The sequence below is a fragment of the Anomaloglossus baeobatrachus genome, chromosome 1 (genome assembly GCF_048569485.1).
Source record: "Anomaloglossus baeobatrachus isolate aAnoBae1 chromosome 1, aAnoBae1.hap1, whole genome shotgun sequence".
In the NCBI taxonomy this organism is placed as follows: domain Eukaryota; kingdom Metazoa; phylum Chordata; class Amphibia; order Anura; family Aromobatidae; genus Anomaloglossus; species Anomaloglossus baeobatrachus.
The window spans coordinates 595749894-595776329 of record NC_134353.1 but is presented as its reverse complement, the minus strand read 5'-3'; the positions used below and the strand labels follow the sequence as shown (position 1 = coordinate 595776329).

Below are 26436 nucleotides of genomic sequence, written 5' to 3'. Positions count from 1 at the left end.
AAAATATCTTTTCACAGAACCACACTAAAGATATGACACCTTGATACAATGTATAGTCTGTATGCAGCTTGTGTAACAGTGTACACTTGGTGGGCCCTCTAATTAACGCAACACACAAGCATTAATGTCTAAACTTCTGGCAACAAAAGTGAGTACATTCCTAAGGGAAAATTGCTAAATTGTTCCAATTAGCCATTTTGTCTCCGTGGTGTCATGTGACTCATTAGTATTACCAGGTTTCAGGCGTTAATCGGAAGCAGGTGTGTTACATTTGGTGTTATCACTCACACACACTCTCAAACTGGTCACTGGACGCTCAATATGGCACCTCATGGCAAAAAATTCTATGAGGATCTGAAAAAAGAATTGTTGCTCTACATAAAGATGGCCTAGGCTATAAGAATCTTGTCAACACCCTAAAACTGAGCAGCAGAACGGTGGCCAAGACCATACAGCAGCTTATAAAAAGACAGGTTCCACTCAGAACAGGCCTTGCCATAGTAGACCAAAGAAGTTGAGCACACGTGCTCAGCGTTATATCTGGAGGTTGTCTTTTCAAAATAGATGTATGAGTGCTGCCAGCATTGCTGCAGAGGTTAAAGGCGTAGAGAGTCAGCCTGTCAGTGCTCAGACCATACGCTGCACACTGCATCAAATAGGTTTGCATGGCTGTCATCCCAGAAGAAAGCCTCTTCCGAAAATAATGCACAAGAAAGCCCGTAAACAGTTTGCTGAATACAAGCAGACTAAGCGCATGTATTACTGGAATCATGTTCTGTGGCCTGATGAGACCAAAATAAACTTATTTCGTTCAGATGCTGTCAAGCGTGTGAGCCGGCAACCAGGTGAGGAGTGCAAAATGTGTGTTGCCTACAGTGAAGCATAGTGGAGGGAGTGTCATAGGTACTTTGACATACTGAAGCAGAGCATGATCGCCTCCCTTTGGAAACTGGGCAGGGCAGTACTCCAACATTATAACGACCCCAAAAACACTTCTAAGACAACCACTGCCTTGCTAAAGAGATTGAGAGTAAAGGTGCTGGACTGGCCAATAATCTCTCAAGACCTAAACCCTATTGAGCATTTATGGAGCATCGTCAAACAGATGATGGAGGAGCGCAAGGTCTCTTATCATCCAACAGTGCCATGATGTCATCATGGAGGAGTGGAAGAGGATTCCAGAGGCTGCTGTGAAGCTCTAGATAACTCTATGCCCAAGAGAGTTAAGGCAGTGCTTGAAAAAATTGGTGACCACACAAAATATTTAAAGTTTGCGCACAATTTGGCCATTTTAACTTAGGTGTGTACTCACTTTTGTTGCCAGTGGTTTAGACATTAATGGCTGTGTGTTATATATTATTTTTTTTAGTTGAAATATTAAATAAACAGATATTACAACAAACAATGGATTATGTAGATTGATATGGAGATGCGTTTAAACTCTCAAAATAAATTAAGAAAAAAAAGGATTTCTTATTTTTCTTATAATTATTTCTTTTAGAGTTACAGAATTATCAGAAAGTTGATGATAGATGTCTACAACCCTACACTACTGAGGGTAGAGGTGACTTCATGGAGAGGGTCTTGGAGGTCCCCACTGGCACATTTCCTACAGGATAAACCCAAAATCAACCTTCCAGCAGCAAGTGGTTTAATTAAAAGTAAAATTAAAATGTCAAAATGAATAATTTGCACAGAAACTCAAGCTCAACAATGAGTTTACAAGCCAACTGTATTATATTAATAAGGATCGACACTACCTTTAATCTTCTCTATGAAAAAAAAAAGATTTTGCCTAAAGAAAATAGCTTTCCAACGGGAGGTGAAATGTACTTTCTAAAGTCAAGTGTGAAGTTACAATATCATTAAAAGTATATGTGAAAGATGATAAATGCTCCCCTCAATTGACTCTAAAAGGAGATCAAATGATGTCTTTCTGACTTCTTTGCCCGGTCTGCTGGTGACCTCATAAGTCTGAATGTAAGTTTCATCATACCGAGTTATAATAAAGTGACATTTTATATCAATCCATGGTCTGTTTCCTTTGTTATAATAACAGTGTCAAATCTCACAATGAAATATTTATCTGTAAAAGTGTGCAAATTTTACACTTTCTTATTTCTCCAATTGTAATGTCACTTTTACATTTTTAGGCCTAATGTGGTTCCTAACTTTCACTCAAAGGTAAACTTGGTTCACACAATTTGGCTCTATGTGATACAGCGTCTTATTGTGGAGTCATTGTTGCCTTTACATTGGGAGTTGCTTTATTTTATTTCTATTGTACTTTAAAACATCTTTATAAATATAATGTAAATTGTGACTCTCAATAATGATTGCCCTACAAATAATTTCACTCAATGTTTCTGAAGTTTCTTTCGGCATAGTCAATAACATTTTGGTCCTCAGACTATGGGATAAGTAAATTTGTAATTATATGCTATGTCTCTGAATTGTTACATGCAGTTTTTGTGGGGGCGGGGGGTTCACACAGTAAAAACAAAAGAGAGGAGACACATCAGTCTTTTCCATGGTTGGATCCATTCCTGACTTTAAGGTGAACCTGTCTGGTGTAATATGCACCCGAAATCACAAGACGTTTTGGGTGCATATTTCTAATCCCTGCCTAACCGTCCCTGTATACACTAGAAAACATAAAGTGATCTTTAGAAAAAGTATTTCTAAAGATCCTATATGATATTCTAATGACGGCAGGGACTAGTTGCAAAGGCGTTAGTTCCTGCGCTCATTCCGCCCTTTAAACATGTTAGCATGCTCACAGGGGTGTGCTAACATTGCTATTCAATCATCAGCGTCATCAGCAGTGACGTGCGTACCTGTGCCCTTTGTCACCACTTCAGAACGCCAGGCTTAGGGTCAGTGCGCATGATCAGAATGCCCGGCACTTCAGGTCATGCGCACTATGAATCCGGGTGTACGCATCCCGGATTCAGAGAGTTCTAGTGCGCATTACCGGAAGTGCAAGGCATTCTGATCATGCGCTCTGACCTTAAGCCTGTCGTTCTGAAATGGTGACAATGGCAAAAGGTATACGTTTGGGCGTGCTAACATGCAAAGAGTGCGGAATGAGAGCAGGAACTAACGTCCTTGCGACTAGTCCCTGTGCTCATTAGCATATCATAAAGGACCTGCTTGTGGTTCTGGGTGCATATTGCACCTGACAGGTTCCCATTAACTCAATAAACTTTTACAAAATGTATGATTTCAGCTTTAGGCTGTCAAGTTTTCAAATTTCGCATGAAAATTTGAAGAGCTCAAGAACTTCTGCTTGTGTTGTTGGCAACTTCTGCACCTCCATCTATAGAGACAAGCTACACATACACATGTATGTATAAATTAACATGTAGCTCATTTCTATAACTTTTTGATGACTCATGGTGAGGATATAGACAATAATCCCTTAAATCTCCTCTTCAGGGATATAGTACACATAAGAGAAAAAAAATTAGCTTCAACATGTGATCATAACATTATTACATTCTATACTAATATAACTATACTGTATATATTATACACTTCTATGTGTACATACACTCCTCAACATTGAAATTGCAACACCGAGAAGGAAAATTTGTGGAATTATGAAAATCACAGGATCAATAGATGTGTTAATTAGAATAGAATAAAATGGCAAAAGAATTTTCAAATCCTCTCGATTTATTCAATATCGAGTTTGAGCACCATGCAAAGAAATACATACACTTTCATTCTTTGGTATGTTATCAGTGAAGTTATTAATGGTTGTGTGAAGAATGTTCTGCCATGCCAAATGCACATGGGCACACAAATCATAAAGGTCTGCTGGCAGCTTTCTTTGCAATTGCCAACCAATGACGTCCCAGATGTGCTTGATGGAAAACAGGTCCAAAGACGTTGCAGGCCATGGAAGCAAATAGAGCAAGATGACAAATAGTAAATGGGATGGAGGTCCATCCTCTTCAGGGTTGAGTACCTTTTTTGTCTTGAATGCAATGATAGCTGTAGATTCATCTGGAGACCACGTGGGCAACGTCTTGAAGAGGCTCTTATGAAGGAGTGTTACACCAGTCCTATTCCCAGGATTATGGTGTGAGGTGGCATAATGTACAGGAAACAGACCGCTCTAAACTTCATTTCAGGTATGCTAAAAGCTTGATGTTACATTGATTTGGTCATAAAACCAGTTATGAGGCCATTTCCACAAGGTTTCCCAGGAGTCATTTTTCAACATGACAATGTAATTTCCACATGTTGCTTGTGCTGCTGTGGGCATCCTGTTTGACCTAAACATAGCCTGCAGCATCTCCAAACGTTTCTCCAATTGTGCACATTTTGTGATATTATTCATCAACAACTGCCAGCAATAGATTTTAAAGCACAACTCCAGAGTTTTGTGGGGTTTTTCCAGAGCTGGAGTGGTGCTTTCAGCAGATTCATCGTTTTTCGGCATTGCTCCAATCCAATTTTTTTGTCCGTAACGTCTCACTGGCCGTAAGTCAGAAGTTACACCACAAGATCACACTGCAAGTCTATGAGAGCCAGAATGAGGCCAGAGGCAAGGCTCTCCTACAGTTGTTTTGATTTGTGACCTCCAGCATGCTCCATTAAACACTGGAGGAGTTGACAGGTCAAAAATCACAGGAGACCAACAGGAGCGATGCTGGAAACAGATGAAGACAGCAGCAGATTAGTATAAGACAGGGGCAGGGGACTTAGTTTTAAAGCATCGCTCTAGCAGTGTAATAAATAAAAAAGTTGGAGTGGTGCTTTAACGATTCGTATGCCGATGACAAGCAGTCAGCAGCACATTGCTCAGAACAAACATTAAAGGGACTCTGTAAGCAAGCTTTTGCTATATAAGCTGAAGCCAGCATGGTGTAAGGGTTAAAACAGAAAGCTCAGGCATGCCTGTCTTGTCACTTTCTGATCATTTGTTTACTTTCTATGTTTGATTTAGCAGTCAGACCCTTATCATTGGTGTGGCTAGCTTGTTCTTTGTTGTCTGGCATGACCCCTACTGTGATTGACACCTCACAGTCAATCCACAATCTCTACTGAGAGCCCGATGTGGGGCCCTGACAGCTTCCAGCTCAGTAAACTCAATTCTTAGATAATGTCAGAAGGCTGTACCCAGTAATCTAAGTTAAACATTGTTAGTTTCAGAATCTCTTTCCCTACATCATGCTGCTCTCAGATGAAGTAGCAAAAACCTTCTGACAGATTCCCTTTAATTACCTCACTGATATCATCCCAAGGCTTGAAAATAATGAATTTCTGCAGGTGGTACTCATACTCGATACTGGGAAAAAAATCGAGACATTTTGAAAATGTTGTTTCCTTTTTTCCATCATTTGCAAATCATTAACATGTCAGTTATCAAGTGATTTCCGTAATTCCATGACTTTTCCTTCTTGATGTTTCATTGTTAGCGTTCAATGTGTATTTTTGGAAACATACATCCCTGTCTGTATTTTACAATGATATGTGTATCATTTTTTCGATTGAAAGGATTATCATGATGAGATGAGAGGACCGAATGAGGAGACTACCAAATAAGTACCAGCTAATTCAGATAATACTAAGCTTCATAGCACCTGATTGTAGCAGGTTAAAGGTTATCCAAGCGGTACATATCAAAACACAACCTTCTCCTCTGGAGGCACAAATAGTTCTAAAAATATTTTCTTTCCAGATACAATGTGCCCCAGCTGAATTAGAGTTTGTGTATTTAGCAATAAAGTATAGCAGAAATATGTAATGAGGCTGTGGCTCAGGGGGTATTATAATACACTTCATGTTCAGAATTTATTAGCACAATATCTGTAAGCTTTCTGATGCCAAACTGTTCATTTTAATAGGACATTCCATTTCTAAGCTTAGATGCCACAGAAAAAAGTATATGCTTCCTATGTAAATAACATGAAGTTCATTGAATCCTGACGGAAAATAGCTGTTAAACGTCTGCTTCTATCACATATGCTAGTGACAACATTAATTTCTTAAGGGGTGCAGAATCATTTCTCACCATATCAGCAGTGGTCAGGGTTATGACACCCAATCAATTATGTACAATTTCCTTGTTATTATCATGTAGTGTAAAATGTTTATTCAACAATCTCATGAGTAGAGATGAGTAGGATGACCCCTGTCCAGCTTGCAGGTCAGCGGATAGATGGGAGGTCTCGTAGCTCTTACATGCTGGTGTCCTTAGTGTGAAATTTGATTTGTCAGCGCTGACGCAATATAATCTGTGCAGACGCACAGATGACATTAGGCCAGCCTTGGCTAATCAAAAGTAGCGCCAGGAATGCAAGAGATTTAAGGCCCTCCCATCTTGCAGATGGATAACACTGACCTGGATGCTGGACTGGAGTCCCATCAATTGATTCACTCATTTCCACTCATAGGACATAAATGATAATTTAATATGTGATATGTTACCTTATAGTACCTGTCATGGATCTGCGGTGGCTGATTAACCCCTTCACGACATTTGACTTACTTATATGTCATTCTCAGATAGGGGTTTCTAACCAATTACGTATAGGTACGTCATGGTAATCGTGCAGAGCACAGGAGCTGTGACCGCATGATCGCCGCCAGGAGCTCAGCTTAAGTGATAGGCGAACTTTGAATATTTTACCAATAAAAAAAGGCGACTCATCCAGCAAAAAGCAAGCCCTTACATGAACCTCTTAGCAGAAATTTTTAAAAATTATAGTTCTCAAAATATGGCGATGCAAAAACTTTTCTTTGTAATAAAAGCATTTTTACAGTGTGTGATAGTAACCAAAATATAAAAAAACCTATAGAAACCTGGTATCGCTGTAATCACACTGACCCGAAGAAGAAAGCCATCTTATCACTTACACTGGATGAGGAATGACGTAAAAAATAAATAAAACCAATTTTTGATCTGTTGTTGATTCCCAAAAATATAGAAGTAAGGCACAGCTCACATTTATCCTGCGCTCTTAGCCTAGCACTTACACTGGGGTTTATGTGTAAATCTCTGAAATACATGATTAAGAAGAAAGCCCAGATTGAACATTCACTAATCAGGCAAATGGAGTCATTTTGGTCTCTGTCTGTATAAAAGCACGGTCGACCACAGTTTTTTGCACTTCTGAAAAGACAGACACTAATGAACAGAGGTTAGGCATAGTCCAGAGTTAGGGTATGTGCGCACGTTGCTTTTTACCTGCTTTTTACCTGCTTTTTTGCTGCTTTTTCTTCTGCGCTGTTTAATGCCAAAATGGATGTGTTCTTCTATTCAAGCAAAGTCTATGGGAATTTGGGTTTCTTGTTCACACTATGTTGTTCAAAATGCTGCCTTTTTGAGGCAGAACTTTGGTCAAAAACTCAGCTTTTCAAAGAAGCAACATGTCAATTGTTTTTGCCATTTGGGTTTTGCACTGCAAAGCGGAGTTTTTGACCAAAGTTCTGCCACAAAAAGGCAGCATTTTGAACAACATAGTGTGAACAAGAAACCCAAATTCCCATAGACTTTGCTTGAATAGAAAAACACATCCATTTTGGCATTAAACAGCGCAGAAGAAAAAGCAGCAAAAAAGCAGGTAAAAAGCAGGTAAAAAGCAACGTGCGCACATACCCTCACCTTGCTGACTCAATATAATGAAAGGATCCATCGAGGGGTGTCATCTGAATCACATAATTTGGAGATATAAATGGAAATCCCGATGTATGTGCTCAGCGTAAAACACAGGATAAATGTGATCAACATTTTTATGTAAAATGTTCCCAAAAATTAGGTTTCAAAAATGGTGTAGATATAAAGTAGACATGTAGTAAATGTTATTTAGTAACTATTATGTGTGATATAACTATCTGGTTTACCAGCATATAAATTCAAATGTGAAATATTTAATATTTTCTTAAATAAATGCAAATCATATTGACCAAACTTTACCACTAAAATGAAGAATATTATGTCACACAAAAAAAATATCTCAGAATCACTGGGATCTGTTGAAGCTTTCAAGAGTTATTACCACATAAAGTGAGACTGGTCAGAATTGAAAAAACTGGTCTGCTCAAGGAGTTGAAACCGGCTTGGGGGTGAAGGGTTTAAACATGCATGAAATAGCTTTCCATAAGAATCTTCTCACATTCAGGTGGAAACAAAAAACTGACAGGGTTGGTCAAAAGTTCTTTTAAGCCCTTGGTCTCATTAGCATATAGCACTGGATGTGATATGCTCATGACACTCGGCTCAGGCTCTGCTGCGAGCGTGAATCGAGTGCCATTTACTGTGCTCCAATTCTCTTGTGTGCTGGAATCTGAGCACAGGTGAGGAGAACATGGAAAGATTAATTTCTCCATTACTTGTGTCTGCGTAAATCGAACTGCACTTGGATGACATCCAAGTGCAGTCCGATGTTTCAGACGCACCCATAGACCTGTATGGGTGCACACAGTCTCATATACATTACCAAACGCAATTTTTTTCTCATGCTGAATTGAGATTTTCTAGCATTGCACTTGTTTGATTTAAATGCTAATGTGACCATACTTTAACGGGAGTCTGTCATCAGGTCTTTGTGGTGTTATATGAAAGCAGCATAATGATTACTGGGCTGCAAGAGGAACTTTTCAGAAAATCACTGTTTTATCTGCTGCAGATCTACAGCTCTGTATTGTTTGTCAGCTGTGTATGCTGAGCATAGGCAGAAAGCTGGCAATCTGTGATGAGGTGATGTTATACAGAGCTCATAAATATGAAGAACTACATGGCGTATATTTACTAGTCCTCTAACGATAATCTCTTGCTGTGATAAAACAATGATTTTATTAAAACTACAGCAAGCAGTCCAGGGAGTGACAATGCTGGAATCAGGGTCTTTGTCTCCATATTACAAATTATATTCAGATTACAAAACAAAAACTTAACGGATTGGTAACAGATTCCCTTTAGGGGAAAGATGAAAAGTGACAGATTCCCTTTAAAACACCTCAAAGAGTCTACATATGGTTATCCGTGTGTACGTGTGCACAGGTGTATAGTACAAAGGCAGAAACATCCTTTCGATTGAGCTTTTGTTTGCTAAGGGTGATTTGAATTTTGAGATTTTTTTTATATCATTAAAATATAATTTTTTTAATTTTTACATTATTTCTTAATTTGCTCAGAGGATTGAATTGTTTGATCACTTGTACAACATACAACAGTATCATGCTATCGAAGTATATAGTGAAAAACTCTATGGAGCTCAGCCTGTGGATGACATTCACAGGAACACTGATAATACAGCGACAGGAACCTTCAGCAAGCCCCCAGATACAATTGTAACACATCGGTCTGAAGCAATTGGGAGCTGATGCACATTCCATTTAATAGATTTTTTACCTGGTGTCTTGAAGTTTCTCAATTGGGATGGGGTATCATAGATCTCCAGTATCCAATCCCCTGAGGCTTTTTCACCCCAACAGTGTGTTGTCATAAACTCCCAGTTCTTAAATCCTTCCATGGAATGGTCAAATAGCCTAAGGGTTAATAAAAGAAAATGGTTATTGTGGAACATGTAAAAGTGGTTATGTTTTACTAGTTTTTGTGTGTTAGGATTCCAATTAATTGATTCTGTTTAAGGCATATCTGATTAAAACTATAATTTTATGAGGGTATTTTCTATGACTTTCTGATTTTTGTGGCTTCCTCTGTCAAGCATTTCTGGTTGTTTGTGATACCCCGAAAATAAGCCCTAATAGGAATTTTGGGGCTTTTTGGCGTATGCTTAAAACGTAAGCTCTACTCAAAAATAAGCCCTAATTGAAGCAGACATCCCCAAAAGACAGCAGACCCCTCACCCCCCCCCCAAAAAAAAGAGAAAGAAGTAAAAAAGAATGCACTCACCAGACCCCAAACAATTACATTTGGCAAGTGCTGATTGTGGATGGGCTCTCAAACAGAGATCTGCATTACTGTCAGGCTCCTCACCATTTCCAAGAGAAGGAGCCAGCACGATTTCTATACTGTATTTGTTGATAAATTAGAGATTTTTGGCAAAACATTGCAATATTTTGAGCCACCCCGCCAACGTCACGGCAAATCCCATGGGGCAGTCCTACACTAAATATTATATTTTGCTAGGGGTGCCATATGGCCTCACACATCAAATGCAGAACTGCTTGAGGCAGCACTTACCTGGTGCTTTTCATTCCCGTACCTGTGACTGAGTCACAGCTGTGGGCGGGAGCAAGCAGTTCTGCATTTGATGTGTGAGGCCATATGGCACCCCAAGCAAAATATAATATTTAGTGTAGGACTGCCCCATGGGATTTGCCGTGACGTTGGCGGGGTGGCTCAAAATATTGCAATGTTTTGCCAAAAATCTCTAATTTATCAACAAACACAGTATAGAAATCGTGCTGGCTCCTTCTCTTTGAATTTTTTTGGCAGGTGGTTAGCCTCCACCAGGCCGTGCACCCTCTTTTGGTTGTTTCCTCACCATTTCCGCTGCATTGCACTGCAGCTCTCACAAACAGGTTGAGTACCAGAATCACTCTATGCAAGTGATACTGCTTCAAGTTACCAGGAGGAACCAACCAGTGTCGAACGCAAGAGTACCTGACAGCAACGCAGATTTGTATGTGAGAGACCATTCACTTGCCAACTCTAATTTTTTGGGGTCTGGTAAGTGTGATTCTTTTAGAGGTTGTTTGCTTTCTTGGGTTGGGTAAACTGTGCAATAGAAGTTAATTTAAACCACTGTAAATATGGTAGGTACCCACCACTATAAGACTGCTACTGAACCACAAGAATATCAGATCAGATAAGAAAATGTGCACTTGGATTATTAATCGGAATAACACAAAATGTTGATGTTCCAGAATGTGATGACATGATTAAATTTGAATAAATGTTGATTTTTTTTGTTCAAGAATAAATGTGTTTTGTTGTTCATGGGAAAATATAAGATATTCCCTGAAAATAAGACCTAGCGCATCTTTTGGAGCAAAAAATAGTAAAAGACCCTGTCTAATTTCCAGGAAATGTGGTTATTTAGTTTCTGCCACCTAAAGCCTGCTTTACACGTTGCAATTTCGCATACGATATCGTATGCGATTTGCAACGCCCCCATCGTATGTGCAGCACGTTCAATTTGTTGAAAGTGCCGCACAAACGATTAACCCCCGTCACACGTACTTACCCTTCCATACAACCTCAATGTGGGCGGCGAACGTCCACTTCCTGGAGTGGGAGGGACATCCGGCGTCACATCGACGTCGCGCGGCAGCCGGCCAATAGAAGCGGAGGGGCGGAGCTGAGCGGGGCGTAAACATCCCGTCCACCTCCTTCCTTCCGCATTGCTGGCTGGGAGCCGCAGGACGCAGGTAAGATCTGTTCATCGTTCCCGGGGTGTCACACACTGCGATGTGTGCTACCCCGGGTACGATGAACAATCTGACGTGCAATTCTAGAGAAAGGTATGATGTGTATGCGATGAACGTTTTACCGTTCAATCGCAATCGCACGTACCTGTCACACACTGCAATGTAACTTACAATGCCGGATGTGCGTCACTTACGACGTGACCCCACCGACACATTGTAAGCTATATTGCAGCATGTAAAGCGGGCTTTACACATGGCGGTGATCTATTAGGCTTTTGGTGCTTGCTTGTGCTGTACTAAATATTTGCTTTTATTGACTTCATGCCTTTCTAATTAACCACAAACCAAAAATTGTACTATAATTTACACCAGAAATTGCTAGCTAAAATCAAAATTTAATATGTGGCAGAGAGGCCTGTATACTAACTCAGGCATCAGAACCCCAGTGCAAATGAAATCTAAATAGCGACAACTTGGGCTTGATGGTTCATTTTTAAGTCAATACTGAATTTTCATTTTTTGCTGGGAGTCCTCAATTAAACTATGAACTAGGTTTCATAAACTACTTAAATATCAAAAAATTTAATTTGCAATTCCATTTAGAAATAATACATTTGTTTTCACAGATATTTGTTCCCTGGTCTCAATTAAAATTGAGTTTTATATCTCCACTCAGCAGGAGTTTTACTCTAAAGAACAGAATATAAAAAGCAAGATAAATGCCAGAATGCACAATAGATTAACACAAATTGAATTTGTATAAGTTACAATGAAGTTTAAGAAAAATGTGAAGATAGCATAAATGCTAAAATAGTGTGCTTGTTACACAATAATGGCCATGACCACTAAAGGCCCCGTCACACACAGAGATAAATCTTTGGCAGATCTGTGGTTGCAGTGAAATCATGGACATATTGTTTCATTTGTACACAGCCACAAACCTGGCACTGATTGCCCACAATTTCACTGCAACCACAGATCTGACGCAGATTTAGCACTGTGTGTGACAGGGCCTTTAGTTTCTGCTACTGTCAACACAATTTTTTATTGTTTCCTATGTAGTAAATTTGTTTCCAACTTAAGCGGGCTTTACACGCTACGACATCGCTAATGCGGAGTCGTTGGGGTCACGGAATTCGTGACGCACATCCGGCCGCATTAGCGATGCCGTTGCGTGTGACATCGATAAGCGATTTTGCATCGTTGCAAAAACGTGCAAAATCGCTAATCGGCGACACGGGGGTCCATTCTCAAATCTCGTTACTGCAGCAGTAACGAGGTTGTTCCTCGTTCCTGCGGCAGCACACATCGCTGCGTGTGACGCCGCAGGAACGAGGAAGCTCCCCTTACCTGCCTCCCGGCCGCTATGCGGAAGGAAGGAGGTGGGCGGGATGTTACGTCCCGCTCATCTCCGCCCCTCCGCTGCTATTGGGCGGCGGTTCAGTGACGTTTCAGTGACGTCGCTGTGACGCCGCACGGACCGCCCCCTTAGAAAGGAGGCAGTTCGCCGGTCACAGCGACGTCGCCAGACAGGTAAGTATGTGTGACGGCTGTGGGCGATGTTGTGCGGCACGGGCATCGATATGCCCGTGTCGCGCAACAGATGGGGGCGGGTACCCACACTAGCGATATCGGGACCGATATCGCAGTGTGTAAAGTAGCCTTTAGACCCTATGTATTTAGCTTCCCACTAATTGGCAGCTGCAGATACCAAATTCTATTGTCACAAGGATGTCACAGCATTACAAAACCTTTGCAACATTAAAGGCCTCCATACACAAGACAAATATGGGCCTACAGACGAACATTCGTTGGTCGAACAGCCGCTGACATCTCAGAATGCATAGGCCATGTTGGACTTTCTCAGTCTATGATCAAGCTCATGTTTAACATCGGCCAAAAAACATTCAACATATCCAATTGGCCTTTTGAACAATAAGACTATGTGTGCATGCTGCGTTTTTTTGACGCTGCGTTTTTGTGCATTTTTGGCCACTAAAAACGCATAAAAATGCACCCACGGCAAAAACGCGAAAACAACGCACTTGTAAAAACGCATGCGTTTTTACCGCGTTTTGCTGCGTTTTTGATCTCTGCGTTTTTCTGCGTTCCAATGCATTGCATGGGGGAAAAACTCACAAAAACGCAGGAAAGAATTGACATGTCCATTTTTTTTTTTTTAGCTCGAAAACGCAGCTTAAAAAAAAAAAAAAGTTGTGTGCGGACAGCAATAATGAAAAGTCATAGACTTTGCTGGGGAAGCAAAGTCATGCAGTTTTGAGCCCAAAAACGCACAAAAACGCACCCAACAAATGCGCAAAAACGCACTGTGCGCACGTAGCCTAACAAAGACTGGTAGGTTTATCATTGGTCAAAACGAATATTCTTTTGTTGAGGCAGCCAATGATCATTCAATATGGTGGAAAATGGCTGCTTGTACCAATTTTTAACTGGGGTGTATGGGGGACTTCACTACTGTTGTTGATAATCAGGATCATGTAATACGGTAGACACTTTGGGACAACAGCTCAAAAACACTCATTTGTTTTCCACCCTGAAATTTTCCTTTTTGGCTCAATTTTTTTTTTGTTAGTAACATACTAGCCTAAAATATTTAGTGGGTGTAGATTTTTTTTTGTTAGTAACATACTAGCTTAAAATATTTAGTGGGGGTAGATTTTTTTTTTTTGTTAGTAACATACTAGCTTAAAATATTTAGTGGGGGTAGATTTTTTTTTTTTGTTAGTAACATACTAGCTTAAAATATTTAGTGGGGGTAGATATTTTTTTTTGTTAGTAACATACTAGCTTAAAATATTTAGTGGGTGTAGAATTTTTGTCTGATTTTGCCCATATTTCCCATGAATTTTTTTAGACCACCTGTTTGTAAATGTTGTTCTTGGTTTAAAAACTTTGTGGCCCTTTGGATGATGATATGTTTTTTAAGTGGTGTAAAAAAATGGTTTTTTACTAATATTTATTAGTCATTTTTACCTAGGTAGATCTACAGTATATTCTAGAAATGGCAAAACTCCAAGAGAATGAATGTAAAATCCACAGCTGCTCATACTATATGTACCTTATAAAGACCTTACTGTTACACTTACATTTTAGAGAATCTAAAATGCAAGTTTTCTGAGATGTGTTAATGTAAACAGCAAATATCCCACAGAGGGTACAAGTCATCTTTTCATTAATTGATGAAAAGGTAAATTAAAAAGGTAGACTAGTCTATAAAGAGTGACTACAAGTTTAAGACTTTAGAAGTCTCCCGAGTTCAGCATGTTTCACATGTTCTGAATCTCCACCTCAATCATTACGGGTATACTGAGGACTATAATGTGCCTTCTATGGTTTGGTGTGTCAGCAAAGAATATATTCCAACGTTTTAAATCTAAATAATTGCTTTTAATTAAGCATAGAAAATAGTACAGCAGTGAACATACTAAAGGCCGCTTTACACGCTGCGACATCGCTAAAGCAATGTCGTTGGGGTCACAGAATTCATGACGCACATCCGGCCGCATTAGCGATGTCGTTGTCTGTGACACCTACGTGCGATCGAAAATTGTCGCAAACACGTGCAAAATCGCGAATCGTTAACATGCTCCCCTATTCCCAATTATCGTTGCTGCTGCAGGTACGATGTTGTTCGTCGTTCCTGCGGCAGCACACATCGCTATGTGTGACACCGCAGGAATGAGGAACCTCACCTTACCTGTGGCTGCCGGCAATGAGAAAGGAAGGAGGTGGGTGGGATGTTCGTCCCGCTCATCTCCGCCCCTCCGCTTTGATTGGGTGGCCACTTAGTGACGTTGCTGTGACGCCGAACGAACCGTCCCCTTAGAACTGAGGCGGTTCGTTGGTCGCAGCGACGTCGCTAGACAGGTAAGAAATGTGACGGGTCCACGCAATTTTGTGCACCACGGGCAGCGATTTGCCCAAGACGCATAAACGGTGGGGGTGGGTACGCACGCTAGCGATATCGCTAGTGAGATCGCAGCATGTAAAGCGGCCTTAAGGGTACGTGCCCACGATCAGTGTTTGCAGAGTTTTGGATGCAGCATGATTTCACTGTGTCCAAAACGCTGCGTTGTACAATACAAGCACAGTGGATGGGATTTATAGAAATTTCATGCCCACTGTGCGTGTATGGCCCACAGTAAAAACTAACATGCGTTGAGGCTTTCCAACTTGCAAGCATGTCACTTCTGTGGAGTTGCAGGTGTCCTCCGTAGGGAGAATAGAAGAGAGAGACCGCAGCGTCCTGAGCCCTGATTGTGGGCAAGGGCAGCTGCAGTCTCCTGCAGAGGAGACTCGCAGCCCCACAGATCAGGACCCGCCGCATGGGCACGTACCTTAAGACTTGAACTGGTGGTTGGTACCTGCTGGGGGCAGCTGCAGGCTCCTGCAGAGGAGACTTGCGGCCCCACAGATCAGGACGCAGCAGGTCCTGATTGTGGGCACGTACCCTAAGGATCAAACTATTGGTTAGTAGCTGCTGGAGACAATTTCTCATTTCTGTCTCCTACAACTAGCATCTATGAATGCCAATATTTATTTGGTTGCTAATGAAAGCAAGCAGTCCCTTCTCACTTGCCTTAAAGATGGCATGAAAGCAACGAAGCTCCAAAAATGTCACCAGAAATTAAAAAAATATTCAATCAAAGGGTTATTCTTAAATTCGAACGTTATCTGCCCAAGTTATTCCTACTAATCCAGATATGAGTATGTTATCCCCTATCCCATGGATAAGGAATAACTTTTAAACTTGGGAATACCCTTTTTTAAGAAAAATAAACAGATTACTGATAATAGATAGCTTAAAATCATATTCTTTATTGAGCACAGTACCTGCTTCAGAATCCGGTCCAGTACACACTAAACACCAGAAAAGTAACTTGTGCCACCTTCAACTGGAGAACAAAGGCGCAGCTCATCACAGCACCAGTTAAGAGCTGTATAGGACATGTTATATGGAACTGAGCTGCAGAGAGGTGATACTATTCAGCCAGTCAGAGCACACACTTTAGTAATAGAGCTGTTTTACTGCCTTTTAGATGGATCCTCCATATCATCTCACAGATGATAAAGATCCAGATTTTCTATGGCCTTAAGGGGGCTTTACACGCTACGACAACGCTAATGCGAAGTCGTGGGGGGTCACGGAATTGGTGACGCACATCCGGCCGCATTAGCGATGCCGTTGCGTGTGACACCTATGAGCGATTTTGCATCGTCACACAAACGTGCAAAATCGCTCATCGGTGACATGGGGGTCCATTCTCAAATATCGTTACTGCAGCAGTAACGAAGTTGTTCCTCGTTCCTGCGGCAGCACACATCGGTATGTGTGACACCGCAGGAATGAGGAAGCTCTCCTTACCTGCCTCCCGGCCGCTATGCGGAAGGAAGGAGGTGGGCGGGATGTTACGTCCCGCTCATCTCCGCCCCTCCGCTTCTATTTCGCAGCGGTTCAGTGACGCAGCTGTGACGTCGTTGTGACGCTGAACGAACCGCCCCCTTAGAAAGGAGGCAGTTCGCCGGGCAGGTAAGTCCGTGTGACGGGTCCGGGCGATGTTGTGCGGCACGGGCAGCGATTTGCGCGGGTTTGATATACCAATATTGCAGCGTGTAAAGCGGCCTTTAGGAATACAACTTTCACAGGTAGTCCTGAAAAATCTTTGCAATTTTAGTGGGATCATATAAAACGGTCCCCCCTGCATCTCTAAAGGCATAGACGGATGAGTTCCCCTATCTTCTCTAAGCTGGCGTGCTAGAAGTGAGTGGTACTTATTTCCTTTATCATAGTATTTATGTTTACTATAGAGTAGTAATTTTTCTGTTGTGGTGACAGCTAAAGGCTACTTTACACGCTGCGATATCGGTACCGATATTGCTAGCGTGCATTCCCGACCCCATCGGTTGTGCGACACGGGCAAATCACTGCCCGTGTCGCACAGCATCGGCCAGACCCATCACACATACTTACCTTCCCTGAGACATTGCTGTGACGCAGCACGGACCGCCCCCTTAGAAAGGAGGCAGTTCGACGTCACTGAGCGGCCACCCAATAGAAGCGGAGGGGCGGAGATGAGCGGGACGTAACATCCCGCCCACCTCCTTCCTTCCGCATTGGGGCCGGTGGCAGGTAAGGAGAGGTTCATCGTTCCTGCATTGTCACACGGAGCGATGTGTGCTGCCGCAGGAGCGACGAACTACTTCGTACCTGCAGCTCCAACGATATTCGAGAATGGACCCCCATGTCACTGATGAGCGATTTTGCACGTTTTTGCGACGATGCAAAATCGCTCATAGGTGTCACACGCAACGGCATCGCTAATGTGGCCGGATGTGCGTCACGGAATCCGTGACTCCAACGAGTTCGCATTAGTGATGTCGTAGCGTGTAAAGCCCGCTTTAGGCTAATTTCACACATCAGTTTTTTGCATCAGGCACAATCCGGTGTGTGCCTGATGCAACGGATCCGGCGCAGAATATGCAAAAACTGATGTGCCTGATCCTTTTTTTTTGACGGTTCCAATATACCTGATCCGTTAAAAAACGGATCCGGCGCATCCGTTTTTGCATCCTTTTTGTCCGTTTTTTTGCTGGATTTGTTTTTTTCAATACATTGGAGCATGCTCCGTTTACAAAAACGGATCCGGCAGCCGCATCTGTTTTTTTACCGCATTACGCCGGCGTCCATAGGCTTCCATTGTAAAACATGCCATATCGTGCCGGATGCGGAGCGATGCGTTTTTTTTTGCCGGACAAAAAAACGTTACAAGATACGTTCCCTCCGGCCGCCGCTTTAGGCAATTATGACGGATCCGGCAAAAGCTGGATGCAACACAAGGCCATCAGGCACAATCCGGCGCTAATACAAATCAATGGGGATAAAACGGATCCGGCGCCGGATCCGTTTTACCCATTTTTTTCCGGATTGTGCCTGATGGAAAAAAACTGATGTGTGAAATTAGCCTTATGGTGTCCCACTAAAACCTTAATACACATTACACTACAGTTGGCCCCACCACCATTTCTTCACACTTTTTAGTAGACACTTCAATGCAAAATATAGGATCAAGGTGCAACTATTGTAGCTATGTACATATGTTGTTTCCTGAAACTATACAAAATTAAAGTCAATAAAGCCCAAGTTTTTAGTGTGAAAAGATCAACATCTCTATTTTTTTTATTTCTAATACAGATTTGTGATATGTAGAAGAAAAAATACATTTAGCTCAAAAACCTGATATAAACCACAGGTAATTTTCTTATGATAGCTTCTGCTTTAAAAGCCTTTAAATGAATATGCAAGTGCTTACCTTGTATAAAAAGATGTATTTCAGTTCTAATAACAATGAATGTATCTGCACTTTGTCCAGGTCATAAATAAGTCTCAGTGAGTATAGCATTTAGTACGCTCTTCACATGCATTGAATTTCAAGCTCCTCTACAGGGCATTAGAAGTCTGGAGGCTATGGGAGCCATAGTATCAGATCTGCATTTAGCCTGCGCTAGGAACGTGTTTTGAAAGTACAACCCTGGGCACTACAGTTATGGCGTTGCATAAAAAACGGTATCAAAAGGGAATAATTAACATGTGCAGCCCGCAGGCAGCTTGATGACGCTTTCATAGAACTACTAATAACACAGGCAAAAAATAATACCTTTAGAAGAATAAACTTATTTGAGAAGTGTTAGAAAATAGGCACTTGCACTGTGATCGATCTCTTTCTGCCAGAAAACGTCTGTGCAAATGATGGTTGCCAGCCCACCAAATGAGTGCTCTGTTACATAAGTGGTCTACACAAGGGGGTAATGAAAGGGAAGACTTGCACAGGTCATTAACACTACATTTTAATTTGCATGTATAGTTATTGGCTAATCTTGTTTCAATTCCCCTGAACAGCTGTTTTCCTCTGGGCCTCTACAGAGGTTTTCTATGGCTGCTCCAGGTATATATGCTCTGTTCTATTGCTTTATATTGTGTTCTGGGGGATACTAGATTCATACTGATGGGCATATGGCTTAATATAACACTTGTGGTAAAAAAAAATGCAAAAGGTGAGGCTGGTAGCAAAAGAAGATGCAGACGTTGCTGGAGTGAACTGATCATCAAGCAGTACACAGGGTGCTTAAAAAAAATGTATACCTACTTTAAACTATCATAGAAAATTTATTTCCCGTTCTACAAGGTTACATTTTTGGAAATGGAAAGCTTAATGTCCAATTTGAAAAATACATAAAATGTAAATAAAATGTAAATTTAACCTTGTAGAACGGGAAATACACTTTCTATGATAGTTCAAAGAGTGTATACATTTTTTTGAAGCACCCTGTATTTTCTATTATTATTATTATTATTATTATTATGAGAATAAAGTTCATTTGAACTCTAGGTGGCCTTATAATTATGTTTAGATCACAAGGAATGTATGCTTTTCATTATTAAAATTGGAACATTAATGAAATGATGGAAATTACAGGATTGACAGACATGTTAGTGGTATGCAAATTATAAAAAAAAAATGGAAACTAAATTTTCAAAACATCTCAATGTAATCAGTATCAAATATGAGCACCAACACAGAAATACACATCTAAGACAGACGGCATGATAATCGGAGCGAGTGGAGTGTGATAAAACGTCGCATTCCACTCGGACCAATATTAGCCTATGTGCCAGCACCCATGAGCGATTATTTTCTCAGCCCTAATTGGACCGAGAAAAGAATCGCAGCATGCTGCGGGTGAAATGCGATCCTTGTTTCTCTCGCACCCATTCAAGTCTATGGGGTGAGAGAAACATCGCACTGCACTCGCATTACACCCGTGTACCGCGAGTGCAGGGTGAGAATGGCAATAACTGGCAACAGAGGAGAGAGGGAGATAAATCCCTCCCTCCCCTCCACAGCGTCGGCCCTCCCCTCCTCAGCACTGGCCGACCCCTCCTCAGAGGCGTCCCGCCCCCCGCAGCTGTGATCTGATCGCAGGATCGGACCTCAGTCGCAGTGACACTCACGTGACACTCGGCTCCCGCTGTGCTGCCAGCGTGTGCCGAGTGTCATGCGAGGATCGCAGTAGTAAACTGTGTGCCACGGCCTTACACACCTTTCCATACCATCAATGAGGTTGTTAATGGCTCTGTAGAGTGTTCTAACATGTTGAATGCACTTGGACATGCAAGTCATCAAGATCTGCTGCTAACAGCTCCCTTTGCAATTGCCGATCAATGATGTCCCAGATGTGCTTGATGGGAGACAAGTTTGAAAATGCTATTGGCTACGGAGGTACATTTAGGCCACGCAAGTCACTCAAAGTAGCAGAAGCAGAATGCGGCCTGACAATGTTATGTGGAAAAAGGCTCCTGGACTTTGACGAAATGGCCTTAGAACTGGTTCTGTCAACAAATAAATGTAATGCGGTGTATCTGAAATGAAGCATAGAGGGGTCTGGCTACTGTTATTATGCCAACCGACACATAATCATGGGAGTGGAGAAACAAGAAGCTTGACCATAAAGGCACTCTCTCCACAAGGTATATAAAGGGTTAAAAAACAATTTTATTTGTGTACAAAATATTAAAACCAACAATAACAAACATGATAAAGTGCACAAAGTGTGATAAAGCACCAAAGACAACAAGCAATACCCAGTTGGTCTTCCTATAAAATTATTTATAATGAATTTTCCATAAGGTTCACAGGGATTGGATCTATATGAAAACATTTTTTTGAATATCAAGCCGTTTACTTCATATCAAAAAGCACTGGAATTCAAACAATACAGTACAGACTTAATAACCTAATCATCAGAGGATAATATAGTACACTGATACTAGTACCTATAAGTCCTTGACTGGACCCCAGTTTGAGGCAGCAAAAAAAAAATCCTGACCCAGTAGTCAAAAGATCCAGATCCATGATCTAAATATACACTATCCCTGTAATGATAAATACTTAACTTATAATAAGGAAGACCTGGTTTGAGTGCCTTTATGGTCAAGCTGCTTGTTTCTCCTGTCCAAAATGTGTTTTGCTTGACATGTGCACCCCCATTTCATGGTCATTATCTGAATTCCTTGGCTGTGCATTCTAAGGCTATGTGCGCACGTTGCGTACAGTTCACTGCAGAAATTTCTGCAGCGATCTGAAGAGCACATGTGCGCTTTAAATCGCTGCAGAAATGTCCGTATTGAAGCCGATTCCATGCGCTCTGCCTGCAGCTCCTCCCATAGACAGAGCAGGAGCAGCCGGCAAAGCGCACGCAACAAGTGACATGTCACTTCTTTTTACGCAGCGCTTCGGCAGTAGCCGAAGCGCTGCGCTCTAAAACGCCACGTGCGCACGGCCCCTGCACAATCTCCATAGACTGTGCAGGGGACGCAGGACGCATGCAGTTACGCTGCGCTACAAAGCGCAGCGTAACTGTATGTATTTACGCAACGTGCGCACATAGCCTTAAGCTGTTGTTTTATAATCATGGGAGTGTGACATTCACTCATTCTCACATAACTCTGTAGTCCAGTTACATCAGGTGCTGATTTGATATTTCAACTAGACTTCTTCTAACTAGTCTTCCTGACTTCATAATAAGTATGCAGGCTCATGTTAGTTGCATGTTTGTCTGGTGACACAGGAAAACAAACCACTGATAAACACCTTTTCAGTGGCTTATTTTCCAAATGAAACAACAAATTTGGCATACTGACATCTAACATACCTGAACCTTCTTACCTCAGATATTTGCATTTACGGTACAGTCAAGAGTTGCCTGGTTCTGCAGAAATCAGAAAGTTTAGTCTACTTACAGTCATATGAAAAAGTTTGGGCACCCCTATTAATGTTAACCTTTTTTCTTTATAACAATTTGGGTTTTTGCAGCAGCTATTTCAGTTTCATATATCTGATAACTGATGGACTCAGTAATATTTCTGGATTGAAATGAGGTTTATTGTACTAACAGAAAATGTGCAATCCGCATTTAAACTAAATTTGACAGGTGCATAAGTATGGGCACCTCAACATAAAAGTGACATTAATATTTTGTAGATCCTCCTTTTCCAAAAATCACAGCCTTTAGTCGCTTCCTGTAGCTTTTAATGAGTTGCTGGATCCTGGATGAAGGTATATTTGACCATTCCTGTTTACAAAACAATTCCAGTTCAGTTAAGTTTGATGGTCGCCGAGCATGGACAGCACGCTTCAAATCATCCCACAGATTTTCAATGATATTCAGGTCTGGGGACTGGGATGGCCATTCCAGAACATTGTAATTGTTCCTCTGCATGAATGCCTGAGTAGATTTGGAGCAGTGTTTAGAATCATTGTCTTGCTGAAATATCCATCCCCTGCGTAACTTCAACTTCGTCACTGATTCTTGCACATTATTGTCAAGAATCTGCTGATACTGAGTTGAATCCATGCGACCCTCAACTTTAACAAGATTCCCGATGCCGGCATTGGCCACACAGCCCCAAAGCATGATGGAACCTCCACCAAATTTTTCTGTGGCAAGTGCTTTTCTTGGAATGCCGTGTTTTTTTGCCTCCATGCATAATGCCTTTTTGTATGACCAAACAACTCAATCTTTGTTTCATCAGTCAACAGGACCTTCTTCCAAAATGTAACTGGCTTGTCCAAATGTGCTTTTGCATACCTCAGGCGACTCTGTTTGTGGCGTGCTTGTAGAAACGGCTTCTTTTGCCTCACTCTCCCTTACAGCTTCTCCTTGTGCAAAGTGCGCTGTATTGTTGACCGATGCACATTGACACCATCTGCAGCAAGATGATGCTGCAGGTCTTTGGAGGTGGTCTGTGGATTGTCCTTGACTGTTCTCACCATTCTTCTTCTCTGCCTTTCTGATATTTTTCTTGGCCTGCCACTTCTGGGCTTAACAAGAACTGTACCTGTGTTCTTCCATTTCCTTACTATGTTCCTCACAGTGGAAACTGACAGTTTAAATCTCTGAGACAAGTTTTTGTATCCTTCCCCTGAACAACTATGTTGAATTATCTTTGTTTTCAGATCATTTGAGAGTTGTTTTGAGGAGCCCATGATGCCACTCTTCATAGGAGATTCAAATAGGAGAACAACTTGCAAGTGGCCACCTTAAATACCTTTTCTCATGATTGGATACACCTGCCTATGAAGTTCAAAGCTCAATGAGGTTACAAAACCAATTTAGTGCTTCAGTAAGTCAGTAAAAAGTAGTTAGGAGTGTTTAAAACAAGAAATTGATAAGGGTGCCCATACTTATGCACCAGTCAAATTTAGTTTAAATGCAGATTGCACATTTTCTGTTAGTACAATAAACCTTAGTTCAATTCAGAAATATTACTGAGTCCATCAGTTACTAGATATATGAAACTGAAATAGCTGTTGTAAAAACCCAAATTAATATAAAGAAAAAAGGTTAACATTAATAGGGGTGCCCAAACTTTTTCATATGACTGTACATTTAATGTATATGGACCTTTTTACATATTATCTTTCAGGGAGCCCATACTCCTTAGCCAGATCTCAGATGAACACTTGATTGTCCAACAACTACTTCTCTTGACTGAAACATACGTACAAAAGGAACACTGGGCTAAGGGCTCACATGTTCTCTATGGGTACAGCAGAGTAAGCTGCTGCCAGACTATGTAGCAACAACTTTTCAAGATGGAGAACAATGCACACTGCATTATCTATTTCCTCAACATAATCTGTGAGGAGTCGGGAGGCCACCTATATACATTAGAAGGTTGGTCAGTTCTTCTAAATCATCAGGTTGAGCAGACTTTAATTTAATCTATAAAAGGCTTTAAGATTATACCTAAGATTGGAACCTGAAGACCTACCTCTTCCGACAAATCTACAACCTGTTCTGCAGTAATTCTCATTGCACTAGACTGCTGAATGACCAGCTCTACTATCACCTACTATATCCTCACCCATCCCCTGTAGACTGTGAGCCCTCGCAGCTAGGGTACTCTCGCCTCCTGTACCAGTCTGTGACTTTTATTGTTCATAAGTACTGTACTTGTTTTTACTAAGCAAACCCCTTTTCATATGTAAAGCGCCATGGAATTATGGTGCTGTAATAATACATGATAATAATGGACCCAAACAGTTTCCATATGAATTTTGAAAGTTGCTATTAATGGAAAAAAACACATAAAAAACACCAGTTTTGCACAAACAAAAAATAAAAGAAAAGAAAGGAATCTGCTAAATTGCTTTATTCATAGATATTTGAGCTTTGAAATGTTTCTAAAATTAGATTTAATGAAAATGGAAAGGTATGCAGTTGCAAATTGTGTGGCTGTTATATGATGATGATGTGACCAAAAACTACGATGGCTCAAACTCTTGTTAAAAAAGTCACTCAGTCATTACAGCCAGCCATGCAGTTTTGTGGGTGAAACAACTTTTCTAAAAATTGTTGCTTGATAAACTATTGCCTACTACATTTGGTCTTGGGCTTGTTCACATGTTGCGTTTTTGCAGCATTTTTTTTTTCCCACAGCATTTTACAGTACCTACAAAATGAATAAGATTTCTCAAGCATGTCACTTCTTTCACCATTTTGCACCGTTTTTCTCCCATTTAAATAAAATGGGAAAAAAAATGCATGGAAAACACAAGCAAAAGTGAGGCAAAAAAAGGTGTATTTTACACATTGTTTTTCCTGCCAACACTTTGGGGTTTTTTTGCTCTAGAAAAATCTGCTGCAAATACTCAAGTGTATACATAGCCTAGAAGTGAATTATATCAAATGAAATGTAGAAATGAAGAGATCTTTCAATTACAATTTTTCAAACTTTTAAATCATGTATAGTTCTGAAATTGTAGATTTGTTTTAAGTTTGTACTTTAGAGGAGGTAGAGGGGTGGGAATTTCTTGAAACAAAAGTCAAGAGTTTTATCCAAATGGATCTTTATGCTTACTAGCCTAGCTACTAAAGGCCTTAACCATGAAATTGAATTATACAATTTTAATGAATATAATTAAATTAAGTTAATTACATTTTCTTGACACTATTTATTTGTTGTTGTTTTTTTGTTGTTTTTTTTATAGCCTTCAGCTTAATCTTGAGCCCTGATGACTTGATGGACAAATTTGTGACGCCATGGCCTATCAGGTCGTCACATGGTATTATGCAACCTGCCCTTCTGCACAGTATCCACTCCTCCTTGGTTACGGATCCTGGTCCTTTGGTGTTGCTAACAGCTTAGCCAATCAAAATCCTAGGAACACTTTACACTGAACCCACCAGACACACCATTGGGGGGCCTGAAGCGAATAGGGCCACCCAAATAGGGGGTTGGTAGGGGAAGTTGAGAGAAGTGAAACAGGAGTGGAAGGAGTGAGAGGTGTGAAAGTGACTCTCCGAGAGGGAGAGGTCACTGGTCCGGAGCAGGGCTCCTGAAGTTATGGGTGGCAGACATTGGTCTGGTCCTGGTAGGAGCTGAAACCCCGGTCACAGGGGATCGCGTCAAGGGGCAGGGTCTGCCGAGGAGGCCTTGAGCCATCACTGGGCAGGCGCCAAGGCACGACGGGGTACATGAACCCTAGGCCGGGAAGTAGCTTCACATGTCCTGGTAATTTATCCGACGGGGGTGAAGACTTCAAGATTCATCCCCAACCCGCTCCAAAATTGGGGTACTAGCGCACCGATGGGATAGGACTTTAACAAATACAATCCAAAGAAATACTATGCGTGAACCCTCAGACCAACCTCACTCCGTTAGCCATACGGATGAGCGGGACCCGAAAAGTTTCAAGGTGCAATGGAAAAGGCCACAGGCTAACAGCAACACCAAGGGCACGGATCCCAGCGTGCTCCATCCAAGCTGCAGTGGTGCTCAGAATTCTGGTTTACAAGTTGTTGGTGCTATTATTCCTGGACTGAGTGAGTACACTGAAAAGCCCTTTTTCCTCTACCCAACGGCACCCCATCACCAACATCCCAACGGGCCCCGGGGCATAAACCCCCTACCCCCTAAACACCTTGTTGCTATACCACCGCCACCGGGCTCCCCCCCACCAACAGCAGCGGTGGGAAAACCATCTAACCACACACCGCGGG

At 41.4% G+C, this 26436-nt stretch overlaps 1 protein-coding gene across 2 annotated transcripts in view; it reads right to left on the bottom strand.

Annotated features, from left to right (window-relative positions):
• PCSK5 (proprotein convertase subtilisin/kexin type 5) overlaps positions 1-26436 on the bottom strand; it is an 883213-nt gene that overhangs the window by 403624 nt on the left and 453153 nt on the right. For both annotated transcript variants that reach the window (XM_075318085.1, XM_075318076.1), the window contains exon 13: positions 9368-9504. In XM_075318085.1, coding sequence (XP_075174200.1) covers positions 9368-9504 — 137 coding nt within the window. The remainder of the gene's footprint in view (positions 1-9367; positions 9505-26436) is intronic.